This window comes from Heloderma suspectum, chromosome 5 (genome assembly GCF_057233095.1).
Source record: "Heloderma suspectum isolate Gila_16-S chromosome 5, 16-S_ref, whole genome shotgun sequence".
Classification (NCBI taxonomy): Eukaryota; Metazoa; Chordata; class Lepidosauria; order Squamata; family Helodermatidae; genus Heloderma; species Heloderma suspectum.
The window spans coordinates 25,117,986-25,130,655 of record NC_139462.1 but is presented as its reverse complement, the minus strand read 5'-3'; the positions used below and the strand labels follow the sequence as shown (position 1 = coordinate 25,130,655).

Sequence of the window (12,670 nt, the reverse complement as noted above, 5' to 3'; positions counted from 1 at the left end):
ACTAAGACGTGCCAAAATAAGGAATGCAAATGGCGGCGGCCATGGCCACCGCCATTTGCGTACGCGCAGGGTGTTTTTTTTTAAGTCAGACATGATAGGCTACGTAAACATTTACGTAGCCTATCACATTTTTTAAAAAAAACCTAGCTGTGATAGGCTACGTAAATCTTTACGTGGCCTATCACGGTTTGTTTTGTTTTTTTTACTGGAAATGGCGGCGGTGGCAGCCGGTCGGAAAACCGGCCGCCGCCGCCGCCGAACCACTGCCGCAGCCGCCGCCACCGCCACTGCCGCCAGGAAGATCCGCCCAAGGTAAGTCTCATCCCGGGGGGGCAGGGGGGCAGGCCGTTCCGCCACCGATTTCGGGGGGCCGAATGCGCTGGCATTCGGCCTCCCCGAGATCCGTGGAGGAACTTTCGTACATCCCTACTTCCTAGGTTCCCAATAACCCCTCCGCTCTTTTCTGTAGTCTCAAGCAACAGCAAAGCCAAGAGGTTTCTCTAGCCCCTGAGTAGTCACCATTCATGACTACTTCATGTCACACTTACAAGGTGTGCAGGCCTGGTTTACATAGCAACACAAAATGCCTACATTAAAATATGTCTAAATATTACAGTCTAGTGAAGTAGTTTATGGGGGAGGGAGTGGGGAGAACTGAGAAAAGCAAAAACCAGCATGGATCTCAGCTATGACCTTAAACAGAATTTAAATGAAAAACCTTTCTTTACATACAAAAGGATTAAGGAAAATAGTTTGACTCTCTGTCCCCCCGACCCCTTATCTTGGTTTCAGCAGATCCACTGGGCTTGCTGCTATTTGCAGATAAATGCCTCGAGGGTCACAGGGTTGCCAAGAAGAAAGAAAGGAGGGAGCTGAGGTTTGTCCTCTGGTTGACATGATTTCTAACTCCTAATGCTATTTTGTATAGACAAGACTGTCTAAATCGGGACCTGGTTCTAAAATCTAGTCTGTCTATAACCTGAAGGATCAAGCAGTACTGAATGGGATATATAAACCTCTGATTCAATCAATATTCACGCTTTCCCACATTCAAAGGTGGGCCTAGCTTTAGGTTGCCCTGAATGAAGCCTAGATTTGCATTCTCTCTGTCTCCACCCCTTTCCCACAGCGTTGAATACATGAAGCTGCCTTTTACCATCGGTCCATCTTGCATAGTGGTCTATGCCAGTGGTCCTTCCCAGCCCCGCTGTGTGAGATGCTTTAATAGTGGAGATGCCAGGAATTGAACCTAGGGCTCTTTGCACATCAAGGATGTGCTCTATCTGCTTATGTGTACAAGCACTACCTCTCCCCTTCCTTCTTATCTGTTCCACCAATGTGGCCCTTACCAGGGCCCCAAGCCTGTCAGGGCCAATCATTCTAGGTTGAGGTATGGGAGGAGATCATACTAGAGATGGGTAAATCTGTCAGTTTCACTTTCCCCCACATTCCAATTTTTAAAATCTCAAGTTCTTTCTCTCCAATATATGAAGATCTTGGTGAATGTTGGTAAATTCTTATCAAAAATGACCTGAACTGAAATTCTCACCCATCTGCACCAGTCAAATAGAGCAAGTACCACTATTACCAGCATGGAGAAGGCCATGATGTGCCTGCCTGCCAGCCCTATAGCTGTTACAAATGAGGACTCTGTCAGAAAAAAGAGGTGACTGGCAACCTTAATTCAGCACCACAAAAATGGCGGAATATGTACGGGTTCAAGCTGTGGGTTTTAAGAGCTAAGCACTCAAAGCCCTGGGCCTGTGTGGACAAAGCATCCCTACTTGCCATCCCCAGCCCACCATGTTCCCCCTACCATTTCTGGGACAACCTGATGCAGCAGGGCAATGCATCTTGTGGCTGCTACCTCAGTATGGTTTCTCCCATCCGCTGGTTTTAGCAAAAGACTGAGCAGACAGCAGGATTTGAAACATTTCTGCAACAGATGGCATTAGGGGTAGCAACAGTTGGAAGGTACGTTACTAGCTGACGGATGGATCATCTCCTCAGCCCTGTTGTCTAGGACACGAGTGCAGAACCTCTGGCTCAGAGTCCCAATCTGGCCTTCCCCAGATGGCCCCACACCCTACTCCTACCCCACCCTGTTTTCCCTGACCACTGATTGCTTGTTGGTTTCCTGGCTTTTGTGCGGTTCTCCCACCCCATTCTAATCAGTTGGAATAAGGGATGTGCATGGACCCCCCAATCTGACTCAGAGGCCGCTGCAGGGCTTCTGAAGCAGTCCCGATTCAGTTCAGGCTGATTTGCCCCCCCCCCCGACTTGCCTATGAAGCCGAAGTGGGATTCGGATATCTGAATTCCACTTCGCCCCTTACCCGGACCTTTACCTGGGCCCTTAGGTTTGTTCGGGGGGGCGGTGCCACCAGGGCTGCCACCACCAGGGGAGTTGCCACCAGCACTGCCAGGGGGAGCTGCCATTCCTGCTGTTGCTGGTACCACTGGGGAAGCTGCTGCCACCACCAGCTCCTAGGCTCACTGGACGCAGGCCAGCAGCTGTCCTGTTGTTCCGGGGGATGGGGGGAGCCATTTTTAAAATGGTGACTCTCTGTATTTCTGGAAATACAGGGAGAGGCCATCTTAGAATGCCCCCCCCCCCGCTGAAACAAGACAGCTGCTGACACACATCCATAGGACACAGGTAAGGAGCTGGGGGCTGGGTGGCAGCAGTGTGATGAGATCATGCCAAAGTGCACTGAAGTGCTTCGAAGCAACCTGATTTGCTTTGGGCCCCCTCTGCCTTGCCTCGGAGGCAGCCCGAAATGCCCCGCTTCGACTTGGGGCTCAGGCTTCATGCCAAAGTGGTGCACAGCCCTAGTTGAAACGGCTCTTCTAAGGCATAGTTTCTGACAGGAAAAGCTTCATGCTAAAATATGCTGGCATTTTGGAATTTTGTCCCACCCCTTTTGCCCTTGGTCCTGCCCACCATGGGACTGAGGTCCCCAAGAGCTTCCCCGAAATGGAATCCAGTGCTCAGGCTGAAAGAGGTTCAACACTCCTGATCTAGGATATGTGTCCCTTCTGGCCAAGAGGTGGGCCGGCCCTATCCAAAACACATCAAGAGCTGTAATGAACAAGAGGTTGTACTGAAAGAAGATGCAAGTAAATCTGACATACTGTAATTACAGAAAGCAACAATTAGATGTTCCACACAGGCATGTGAGATCTGGCTGCCCTTAAAGCTTATCATAGTGGCAGCCAAGGCTACGATATAAGCTGAAAGCTCTGTTCACATTTTCAATGGCTGCTGTTATCTTCATATGGCCATAGCTGTCAACAGGAGTTAAATACCTGCATTCATCCCAATTAATTACATAGGATTTATCAGGTGGCAGCGTGATGATATAATCTATAACGGGAGGAATCAGTTACTTTCCTGTGATAAAGGGCCACCTGATGGATGTCCTTTTCTTCTTTCGCTTGCCATTCTTTTGTTCCCAAATATATTTGCTGCTGGTGTGATGGCATTCCCCCCCCCTGCCCTCCCAGACAGTCAATCAGATGCAGCACCTTCCATTAAATCAACTAGCTGGTTTCCTTCGAGATATGCTTAGATTTCATAATCCCCAACCTTCTTTTCAGCTTCAACCATCTTATATTTCTTTAGGAGAGCAATGTTTGCCCTTTAAGTGTGGGCGATTTCACACAATGTCCAGAGACACATATGTGTTTACTAGTGAACACAGCTCCACTGTGAGTATACCTTTGTAAACTGGTATTTGCTGCCTTCACATTTTTTCAAGCCCACACTTTGGGGAGGCACCATAGCTCCGTGGTAGAGCATGTTTGCATGCAGAAGGTCCCACATTCAATCCCCAGCATCTCCATTAAAAACAATCATGTAGTAGGTGATAAGAAAGACCCCTGTCTGAGACCCTGGGGAGACCCTGCCAGAGTAAGCAATAAAGGGTTAGATTGGGGGTGCTGAACTTTTAGCAGCTCAAAGGCTGGATCCAATTTCAGAGACAATCTTGGGGGCCGAATTCCAATGATGGGTGGGGCTGGAGTAGGGATGTACGAAACACCTACCTGGCTCCACACCGGGCAATCCATGGTGGGGGGGAGGCGCTCCGTCCCTCCCCCCAGAATCCTCGACGGGGGGGGAGGCGATCCGGTCCTCCCCCCCGGAATCCTGCCCAGCCGGCTCTGCTCCGCAGCCAAGCCACAAAGCCACTGGCTGGCTCCAGCCACCCGCAGCCAGACATCCAGCCGCTGGGCAGCCCTGCAGGGACGCAAATGGCAGCTGTTGTAGCCGCCGCCATTTGCATCCCTGTATTGAGCCGTGGGCTACGTAAATATTTATGTAGCCTATCACAGCAGGGGGGAAAAAACCCAGCGTATGCAAATGGCAGCGGCTGTTATAGCCGCCACCATTTGCGTACGCTGGGTTTTTTCCCCCCTGCCGTGATAGGCTACGTAAATACTTACATAGCCTATCCCGGCCTCCGCAGGAACACAAATGGTGTCCCTGCATTAGCCGTCATAGGCTACGTAAGTATTTATATAGCCTATCACGGCTATGAAGAGGAGGAAGCGAATGGCGGCCACAGGACGGCCGCCATTCGCAAAGCAGCATGGACGGGAGCAGGTAAGTGCTCCGTTTCGTGCGCCTTTTGTGGGTTGGGGGCGGCGGGGACTTCGTCCTGCGCACCTTTTGTGGGTTGGGGAGTGGGGGGCTTCATTCCGCGACGGATTTCGGGGAGCCGAATGCACTGGCATTCGGCCTCACCGAGATCCGTCGCAGAATTCTCTGACATCCCTAGGCTGGAGGCAAAAGGAGGCAGGGCCAAAATACCAGGAAAGGCATTTCAAACTTTTAGATGTGTGTGTGGGGGAGCGGGGACTGTGCAAAAGCCAGGAAATGAGTGGAGGCTGGTGGCTCTGATTCCGGTGGGGCTGTAAATCCATTCTGGGTTTTAGTCAGAACCAGCCAGAGCTCTAAAGGGGTGTCAGGAGTGCCTTAGTGGCCTCTATCAGTACACTCCAATAGCCAACTCAAGACACAGACGAAAGGATTCTTTTCAAGGCTTTAATCCTTTTACAACTTAATGACTCTTTCAGATGCTAATCACCAGCGACTAAGCAATGAACAGCAGAGTAGCCTATGCTCCGAGTAGGCAGTTGATCCCTGTTTGAAGGAGAATCACTTGAACACCCAGAACTTATGGGCTAGGGAGAAATCCTCCCTCTTTCCCTTGGGTCCACGGGAGGCGGCCGTTGCTTGCGTGCCAAACAGGCGCTACACCTCCTTTCCACGCCCTCCATCACTCGTCGCTCTTTGCGTCTGCGTCGAGCATCAAGCAAGCCCCGTTCCCACACTTTCTCACTGCTAGGATAACTATCTATCACAGGAATGCCGGCAGAAGGAATCTCTGCCAGCTGCTGTGACTGTGAGGGATGAGCTGGCTCCTCTCCCACGGATTGCTGACCTCCTCAGAATCAGAACTGCTCTTGGGTTCTATCGGCTCAGTTTCCACCCTGACAAGGGGCTACCCAAGGTGCTGACCTTTTATCTCCAAAATTGGTTCAGCACTTTGGATAGCTCCTTTAGAGTTTTGGCTGGTTCTGACTGAAACCCACAATGGAATCACAGCCCCACCAAAATGAGAGCCACTGGCCCCCACTGCAGGAAGCCACCCAACCATCGGTGGTCATGACAAAGGGGGCATGGCCATCTGGGGAACCGTGGAGGGCCAAACTGGGATCCGAGGCAGGCCAGATTTGGACACAAGCTTCTGCACCCCTGGGCTACATGAACAAATCGTCTGAGCTGGTATAAGGCAGCTTCCTCTGTTCCACTTAAAAAGCCTTGGCTGCATATCTAAAAAAAAAGAAGTGTGACATGGAGGAATTCTCTGGTTACTCCATGCTTTGAAATGGGAAATGTAGGTTTGGGTCAGACTGATGGTTCTTGTGTTCTTTTATGGCCAGCAGCAGATGCTCTAATGAATGATGCCAAACAATGTGGAGAAAAAATAACTTGGTAGTAGTGAGCACAGGGAGGAGGAGGGGGCTGGGGCCTTTGGCAGCACCCTGCCCAAGGACACCTGGAAGTCTGGCACCAGCCCTGCAGAGAAGCAATCAGGGGCCACATTCCAAGGGTAGGTGGGGCTGAAGGCAAAATGGGGTAGAGCTGAAGGCAAAGGGACATCTTGTAGCTTAAAGCTCTTACATAGGGATGTTGGAGGAAACCACAACAGAACCAAATGAGTTCAGATTTTCATAACTCCAACCTACGGATTCTGCAGCAGCCTGGCTTTTCCCCTATCGGGCAGATTCCACAGACTTGCAGACCAGTTTTCTAACTTTCCCGAATTTTGTGCAAATTTTGTCATAGAAAAATATGCAAAAAAAGCAGTCAAAAATGCACATTTCCCCCATAGGCTAAAGCATGAAAATGTACACTGGGAGGGATTGGGGCATTTTCACATGTGTGAATTTGTACAAATGCACAATTGTGCAAATTCAGAAACAGAACAATCCAATTCAGTGGATGGGTGGGTGACGGAATGAAAGCCGCCTGACAATCCGTGAAACACAGATGGAATGGACCTTACATGATCTGTACACCCCTAGTGGCAATAAATAAGCCCTAGGAGAGGCATTTCAACCTTTAAAACTGGGTGAGGAACATGCAAAAACTGGAAAACCACCAAATGATTGGCAATCAGAGGAAAGGGGAAGAGGGTGTGGCTATCTGGGGCCAGATTGGCATGCCAAGTAAGGTAGATTTGGCCCAAGGACAGGAGGTTCTGCACCCCTGCAGTAGATCAGCAAGGTTCTCCAACTCCCAATTGTTTAACAGCGGCATTTTTGAGGCCTAAATGTAGAGCTGCATTTGTATATGCAAGTCATCCCAGCTTATGGCTCATGGGGTGCAGTAGGCAATAGGCTCTGCCCTCCTGAGCTACCATTTTGCATCTGGCTCCAGCTGGTGGATCTTGGGGTTCCAGTGAAAACAAAAACACAACAGATCCCACAAGCCTGAAGCCTGCCCTCCTGTTGTGCATAATGTAGTTTTATTTGACTGTGTCTGCGCACGCATCCAAATGTCGTGTGTGTGAGTCCAGAGTAGGGGGCAGAGTAGGAGCCCCACTGCAGCCTGCTAGCCGAAGGCCTGTCCTGGCCCTGACACGGTCAACAGAGCAGAGCATCCTGCTTCTGGTATTTCAAACTCTAGCTGACACTACTGTGAGCCCAGAGCTGCAGAATGCATCCCGCAGGTCTGGATTTGGGGGTGACCACCCACAGCCCAGTCTGGCCCTGACAGCCTTCTGGTTTAGGGTCAAAATTCACAAAGGTCATGATCCAGTCACAGTTCAGTATGTGTAGGCCCCATTGATTTGACTGTCTCATGGAAATCAATGTGTTCTAAAAGTCTTCAAGTTTGGCTGGATCATGAGCCAAGGATACGTTTCAGAAAACCAATCGTTTCACCCTCCTTTTCTTCCTGTGCCCTTTATTGTAATGCAACAGTAACTGATAATGGGGAATGAACACAAAAATAAGCAAAGATTCTCCTTAGATCTCAGTTCATTGACTGTTTACACAGGTGTAATAAAGGTCCACTGAAATCAGTATATGTGCTTAAGTATGAATCCTTCTCCTTTGTCTCCTGCCCTATACTGCAGTTGTTGTCCTTCCTTTATTGTGAACATTATACAGCCATCTACTGGGAAAAGTCCATAATTGTAGAGCCCTTTTTTATTATTATATAGAATGAACCACCATTAAAACTGAAAATACTTTACCTTACAAAACAAAAACAGATTCTTTTGAAAGGAAACCTGAGTGGATTCCCAGAATTAATTATGTAAACCCAACAAAACTGCCTATATTAACAAAAGTTTCATACTTCCCCCCGAATTATAGTGTTTGAGCTTTTCATAATACATTGGCAAAAATTAGAATGGTCCTCATTTACATCAGCGTTGTGTCTTTTTCCAGTCTAATTTTTGCCAACAGGTTGCAAAAGCACAGACACTGTCATTACAGGCAAAAGATGAAACTTTTGTCAATATATGCAGTTTTCTTGGGTTTACATAATTCTGAGTATCCACTCAGAATGGCTTAACCCATGAATGTATGATCCCTCCCTCACCCTACCCCAAAGTTTGCTAGCCTTGTCCAAACTCCTTTCTCTTTCTTATTAAATTGGATGATTCTTCTGGCAGAAATGTCTAAATTTGCCTCTCTGGACCTAGATTTCATCAGTTTTGCTTCTCTGAATCTGATGGCATGTTGCTGTTTGAAATGTGTGTGTACTGTGCTGATATAGTGGATGCACAGCAAAATTCAAAATGGAGGTGTACTGTGCCACTGCATTATTAATCACTGCCTATGATCCTGCCAGACTTGAGTACATTACTTCAGTGAGAGAGTTAAACACATGCTTAACATTCTCCTGTTACAATGAACGGGACTGAACTTTGGCTAGCCCACACTCATTGCCTTTTCTCTTTTATACCAGTTAATTTCAAAGCAGTTGCACTTGGGATTTGTATTTATATTAATTCAAACCGGTTCTACTTAGGATTTGTGGTGATTGTGAGATGTTTGTGTGTCACATGTGTGGAAAAAATCAGTATGGAAGCATTCTGAATCATCAGCATCCTTAGGGAGACTGAGAGCATCACCTAAATTCTTGGTCTAGTGTGCTGGACTGGCAAGTGAGTTATGCCCCAATCAAAGGTAGTTTCCACCAGTGGCATCGTCACCCTTTACCAGCCTTCTGCAACTTGGTGCCCTTTAGATGTGTTAGACTACAACTTCCAACATCCCCCAGCCAGAAAGACTGTCTCATACATTCTTTTTTTAAAATATCTTCCTCTAGGAGGCATATAAAGGCGGAAAGCCATATTGACCTCAGGCACAATCTACTGGGAAGTTCTTCCAAACAAAACCTTTAAATTACTGTTATTTTGTTCTCTTGTGCAGCCTTTATTCCTTTCAATTGACATATTCAGGAGAACTGCAGCTTTAAACAATCAGAAGATCAGGAGAACCATCTCAAGATCATGCATCCCAACAAAATTAGCTGGCTATGCACTGCTTATCCCTCATTGACATAATTTCTCCATTGACTGCTATGGCTTAGATCTTGTGGAGCCCTTCTGTGTATGGAAGGAGTCCTTCTGTTTGTGGAAGGGACTTCTATCCAGCAGAATTTCTACAAATAGATTGGGGGGGGGTATTCTCCGATTCTCCCATCTTCCTGAAGTATTCCTGTGCCAACTCCCACACTGTTCCCCAACCCTTCAGAGCAGTTTTTTGGGGGAGGTAGGGAACTGAAGGACAAAGGGGGAGCCAAGACTCTAGTGCCCTGTTCTGTGAGCGGCACTCTGGAACTCATGGAACTCTGGATCCAACTCTGTGTGTGTCCCTCATTCTATAGCAGTTGTCTGCTTCCTTCATATAAGTTTCACTTTTATTTGCCTGCTTTAATATTTTTATAGTAAAACAAGAAAAACAATAATACATCTTGAAAACATTTGAAATCCATGTTGGTTGGAATTTTAGATGTAAAAGCTTTGTGAATGAACAGACCTCATTAGATATCATCCAAAACATCTCCCTCCTTTCAGTCATGTATAAGAGAGACTCTTGTTTCCACGGGGATTCCAGTGCTGCAAGTATTAAGACTTCCCTCTCATGGATGCAAACAGCCAGTGACTTCTCTACATTTCCGCACATAAATTTTTAATCACAGCTCTTCCCTACCGCCGGTGATTGAGTTCCCTACCGCAGCTAATGGCATTTCTTGTAATATTCATCCATTTAAAATATGTATGTGGATGCCATATCTTATTTTTCAAGGGGAGCGTGTATAAGGCCATGAACAAGTAATAGCAGTCATATGCCTGTTAAACTATGATGCATTTGCCATATGTTTGATCACTGAGGCAATCGTAAAATACGGGACTCCTTGTCTCAAATAGGTGATGTTTAACACAAGGTCGGTACAATAGTCTGTGTGGCATTTTGCCATCTGCCTCAGTGTTAATCCAAATGAAACCCAGGATATAAATTTCCTTTGACTTGGGTGGGAATGGGATTGAGTGTCTAAATGTATGCCCTCTGGCTGGAATATATTCAGAGACGATGTACCTTAAAAAATCAGGCGGGTCAAACTGCTATAGGTGAATTAATTTTTAAACAAGAGGCATTCAGGAGGCCGTGATTTAATATCCCTGAGTAATTACTTTATGAAATGATTCCTTGAGCTGGGCAGGTTTCTCTACCAGGGCTGAATTAACTAGTAGCCTAACTACGCTGAAGATTAGAATGCCAACCAAATTAGTTCCCTTGCTGTAGCTGATTTATCAGATGATATTTATCAGGGTCAGCCAAGATCCAAACCAGAACCCTCCCGCTTTGTACACTGATGTCCTTTATGCTGAGTCATTTGAGGCCGCAGAACAGAAAACAAATGGGGAAAGACGTGCTGTTTCCGGCGCCTCCTGAAAACAGCACTGTACCAGGATGCATTCCGTAATTGACCAGTCATGGTTTTTACTGGTATTCTGTTTTTAAAACTAGCATAATTTTAATCTAGTGTTTTAATCTTTTTATCCTTTTACTGTTTTATCTCTTGCGTTCACCACTCCGAATTCTGTTCTAGTTATGGAGTGGAATATAAATATTGTAAATGAATGAATTTCAGGCATGGTTCACCCCTTCCAACCTGCCTTTTCAGCAGCAGCAGAAACTGTCTTGTAACAGATAGTTTCACCTTTCGTTCCAAAACAATGTCAGTCCAAGCTCAAAAAAAAAAATGATAATCCAGCTGTTCTCCCAACCCGTGCATCGAAGCTACTTGTTCAAGTCTCTTGGCCATGCACTCAACTGGCCAAAATTACATGATATACCCCACCCCCAATGCCTGCCTCTGGATTGTGGCAAAACTACACAATCAATGGACAGATCAAAACAGATTGCAAGGACATCTTTCTTCAGTTTTTAGTCATTCCATTTACTTGAATTGCTCAAATTCACCAAAGGGAGGCACACTAGGTGGAACTCTAAAGAAAAAGCCACCACGATACTATGAAACTGCAGCCACTTTCTCAATAATCACTGCCTGGAGGCAGGCAGGTACAACATGATCCTCTCCATGTACTGATTGACTGTGGCTGGTGCAGATGGGTGAGAACTTCATTTTGGTTCATGCCTGATAAGAATTTACTAAAATGTTCAACTTTCTTCATATTTAGGATGGAAAGAACTTGAGATTTAAAAAAAAATCAAATGCAGGAGAAAGAGAAACTGACAGATCAGTCCATCCCTTGTCTTCACCAACGGCCAGCTTCTGCTTGAGAACAGTTTTGCCCCAGATTTTACTTGCTTCTTGGTCTGTTTCCATCCCTGTCCATTCTCTTGCTATCCTTTTACACTTACTTGTAATTAACTCATTCTATGCTCAAACATTGGCCTGTGGAATAATTATATGGCAATCATCTTTCTTTCTTTATGACATTTATATCCTAACTTTCTTCCAAAGATCTCAAGAAGCTATAGGTGACTCTCCCTCACCACTTTATCCTTGCAACAACTCTGTGAGGTAGGTTGGACTGAGACTGGTCCAAGGTCACATGATTAGCTTCATGGCTTAGTGGGGATTTGAATCTGGGGCTCTCCAAACCTAGTCCAGTGCACAAACCATGACATCACATTGGCCCTGCTTCCTAGTATGGCTGAGATACCTTGGCTTTGGATCACACTTAACAGGAACTAGATTTTCTTGCTTAATCTAGAACAGGGGCAGGCATGCCAAAGGTAGATCATCAGAATCTACAAGTAGATCTCCAGGTGATTTGTGGTAGATCAGCAAGGATTTCAGGCTTCCAAAGATTTAATGATGATTAAACATTAGCAACAACAAAAGGCAATTTTCATCCTCCTAAATTTGGCTGTTGAAATTGAGAAAGCTTTGGGCGGTCTGGATTTGTGAAAGGATTTGTGTAGTTCTGAAGACAAATTCCTGGACTGAGCATGTGCCCAGTGGCAACTTGTTCTTCAGTGCTATGTCCACCTTCCTGAGCCACTATTTTGCCCCTGGCTCCAGCTGGTGGACCTGAGGGCCAAAAAAAATGCATTCCTTTAAATCTGTGTCAAGCAGCTACGTCCTTTTTTTTACTCTAGAGTAGACAAAAGGGGCCTGGCCTGGATCTTAAAAGCCCCCATAACCAACACACTAGGGTCTTGATCCAGATTGGGGTAGGGGTGCTGTGCCTGCTGAGTAAAAATGTTTTAAAAAATGTAGACTTAAAGTATTGTCTGTTTTGGCCCTCAGGGTTCTAGTGGAGAACAAATTAGATCCTGCATACCATTTCTAACTGCTGCCAATGAATGTGTCCCCCTTGCCACCATTTGGTAGCCAGATCAAATTGTTCATTGGGAAGGATTAAATATTTCCAACATTTCCCATACCTTTGGGCTGGCATGTGCCTCCACTGTATCCAGGACAGCACTTCCATTCCAGTGATGTCACGATCATATGTTTGATTCTGTAAGCTTGGTGAGTCCTTGACTGAGAGCTGCAAGGTGATTTGGAAAGCAAGTGTTAGCGGGGGTCTGTCTCAGATGAATGGACATGATACGGGACGATACATCAGTAATAGGCCACAGAGGGATTATTTTTGAAGTCTATTGA

The 12,670-nt window shown here is 46.4% G+C and overlaps 1 protein-coding gene across 2 annotated transcripts in view; it reads right to left on the bottom strand.

Moving 5' to 3' along the window:
* The window catches only part of MMRN1 (multimerin 1), a 95,594-nt gene that overhangs the window by 50,904 nt on the left and 32,020 nt on the right, over positions 1 to 12,670 (bottom strand). For both annotated transcript variants that reach the window (XM_084855627.1, XM_084855628.1), the window contains exon 3: positions 12,448 to 12,554. In XM_084855627.1, coding sequence (XP_084711753.1) covers positions 12,448 to 12,554 — 107 coding nt within the window. The remainder of the gene's footprint in view (positions 1 to 12,447; positions 12,555 to 12,670) is intronic.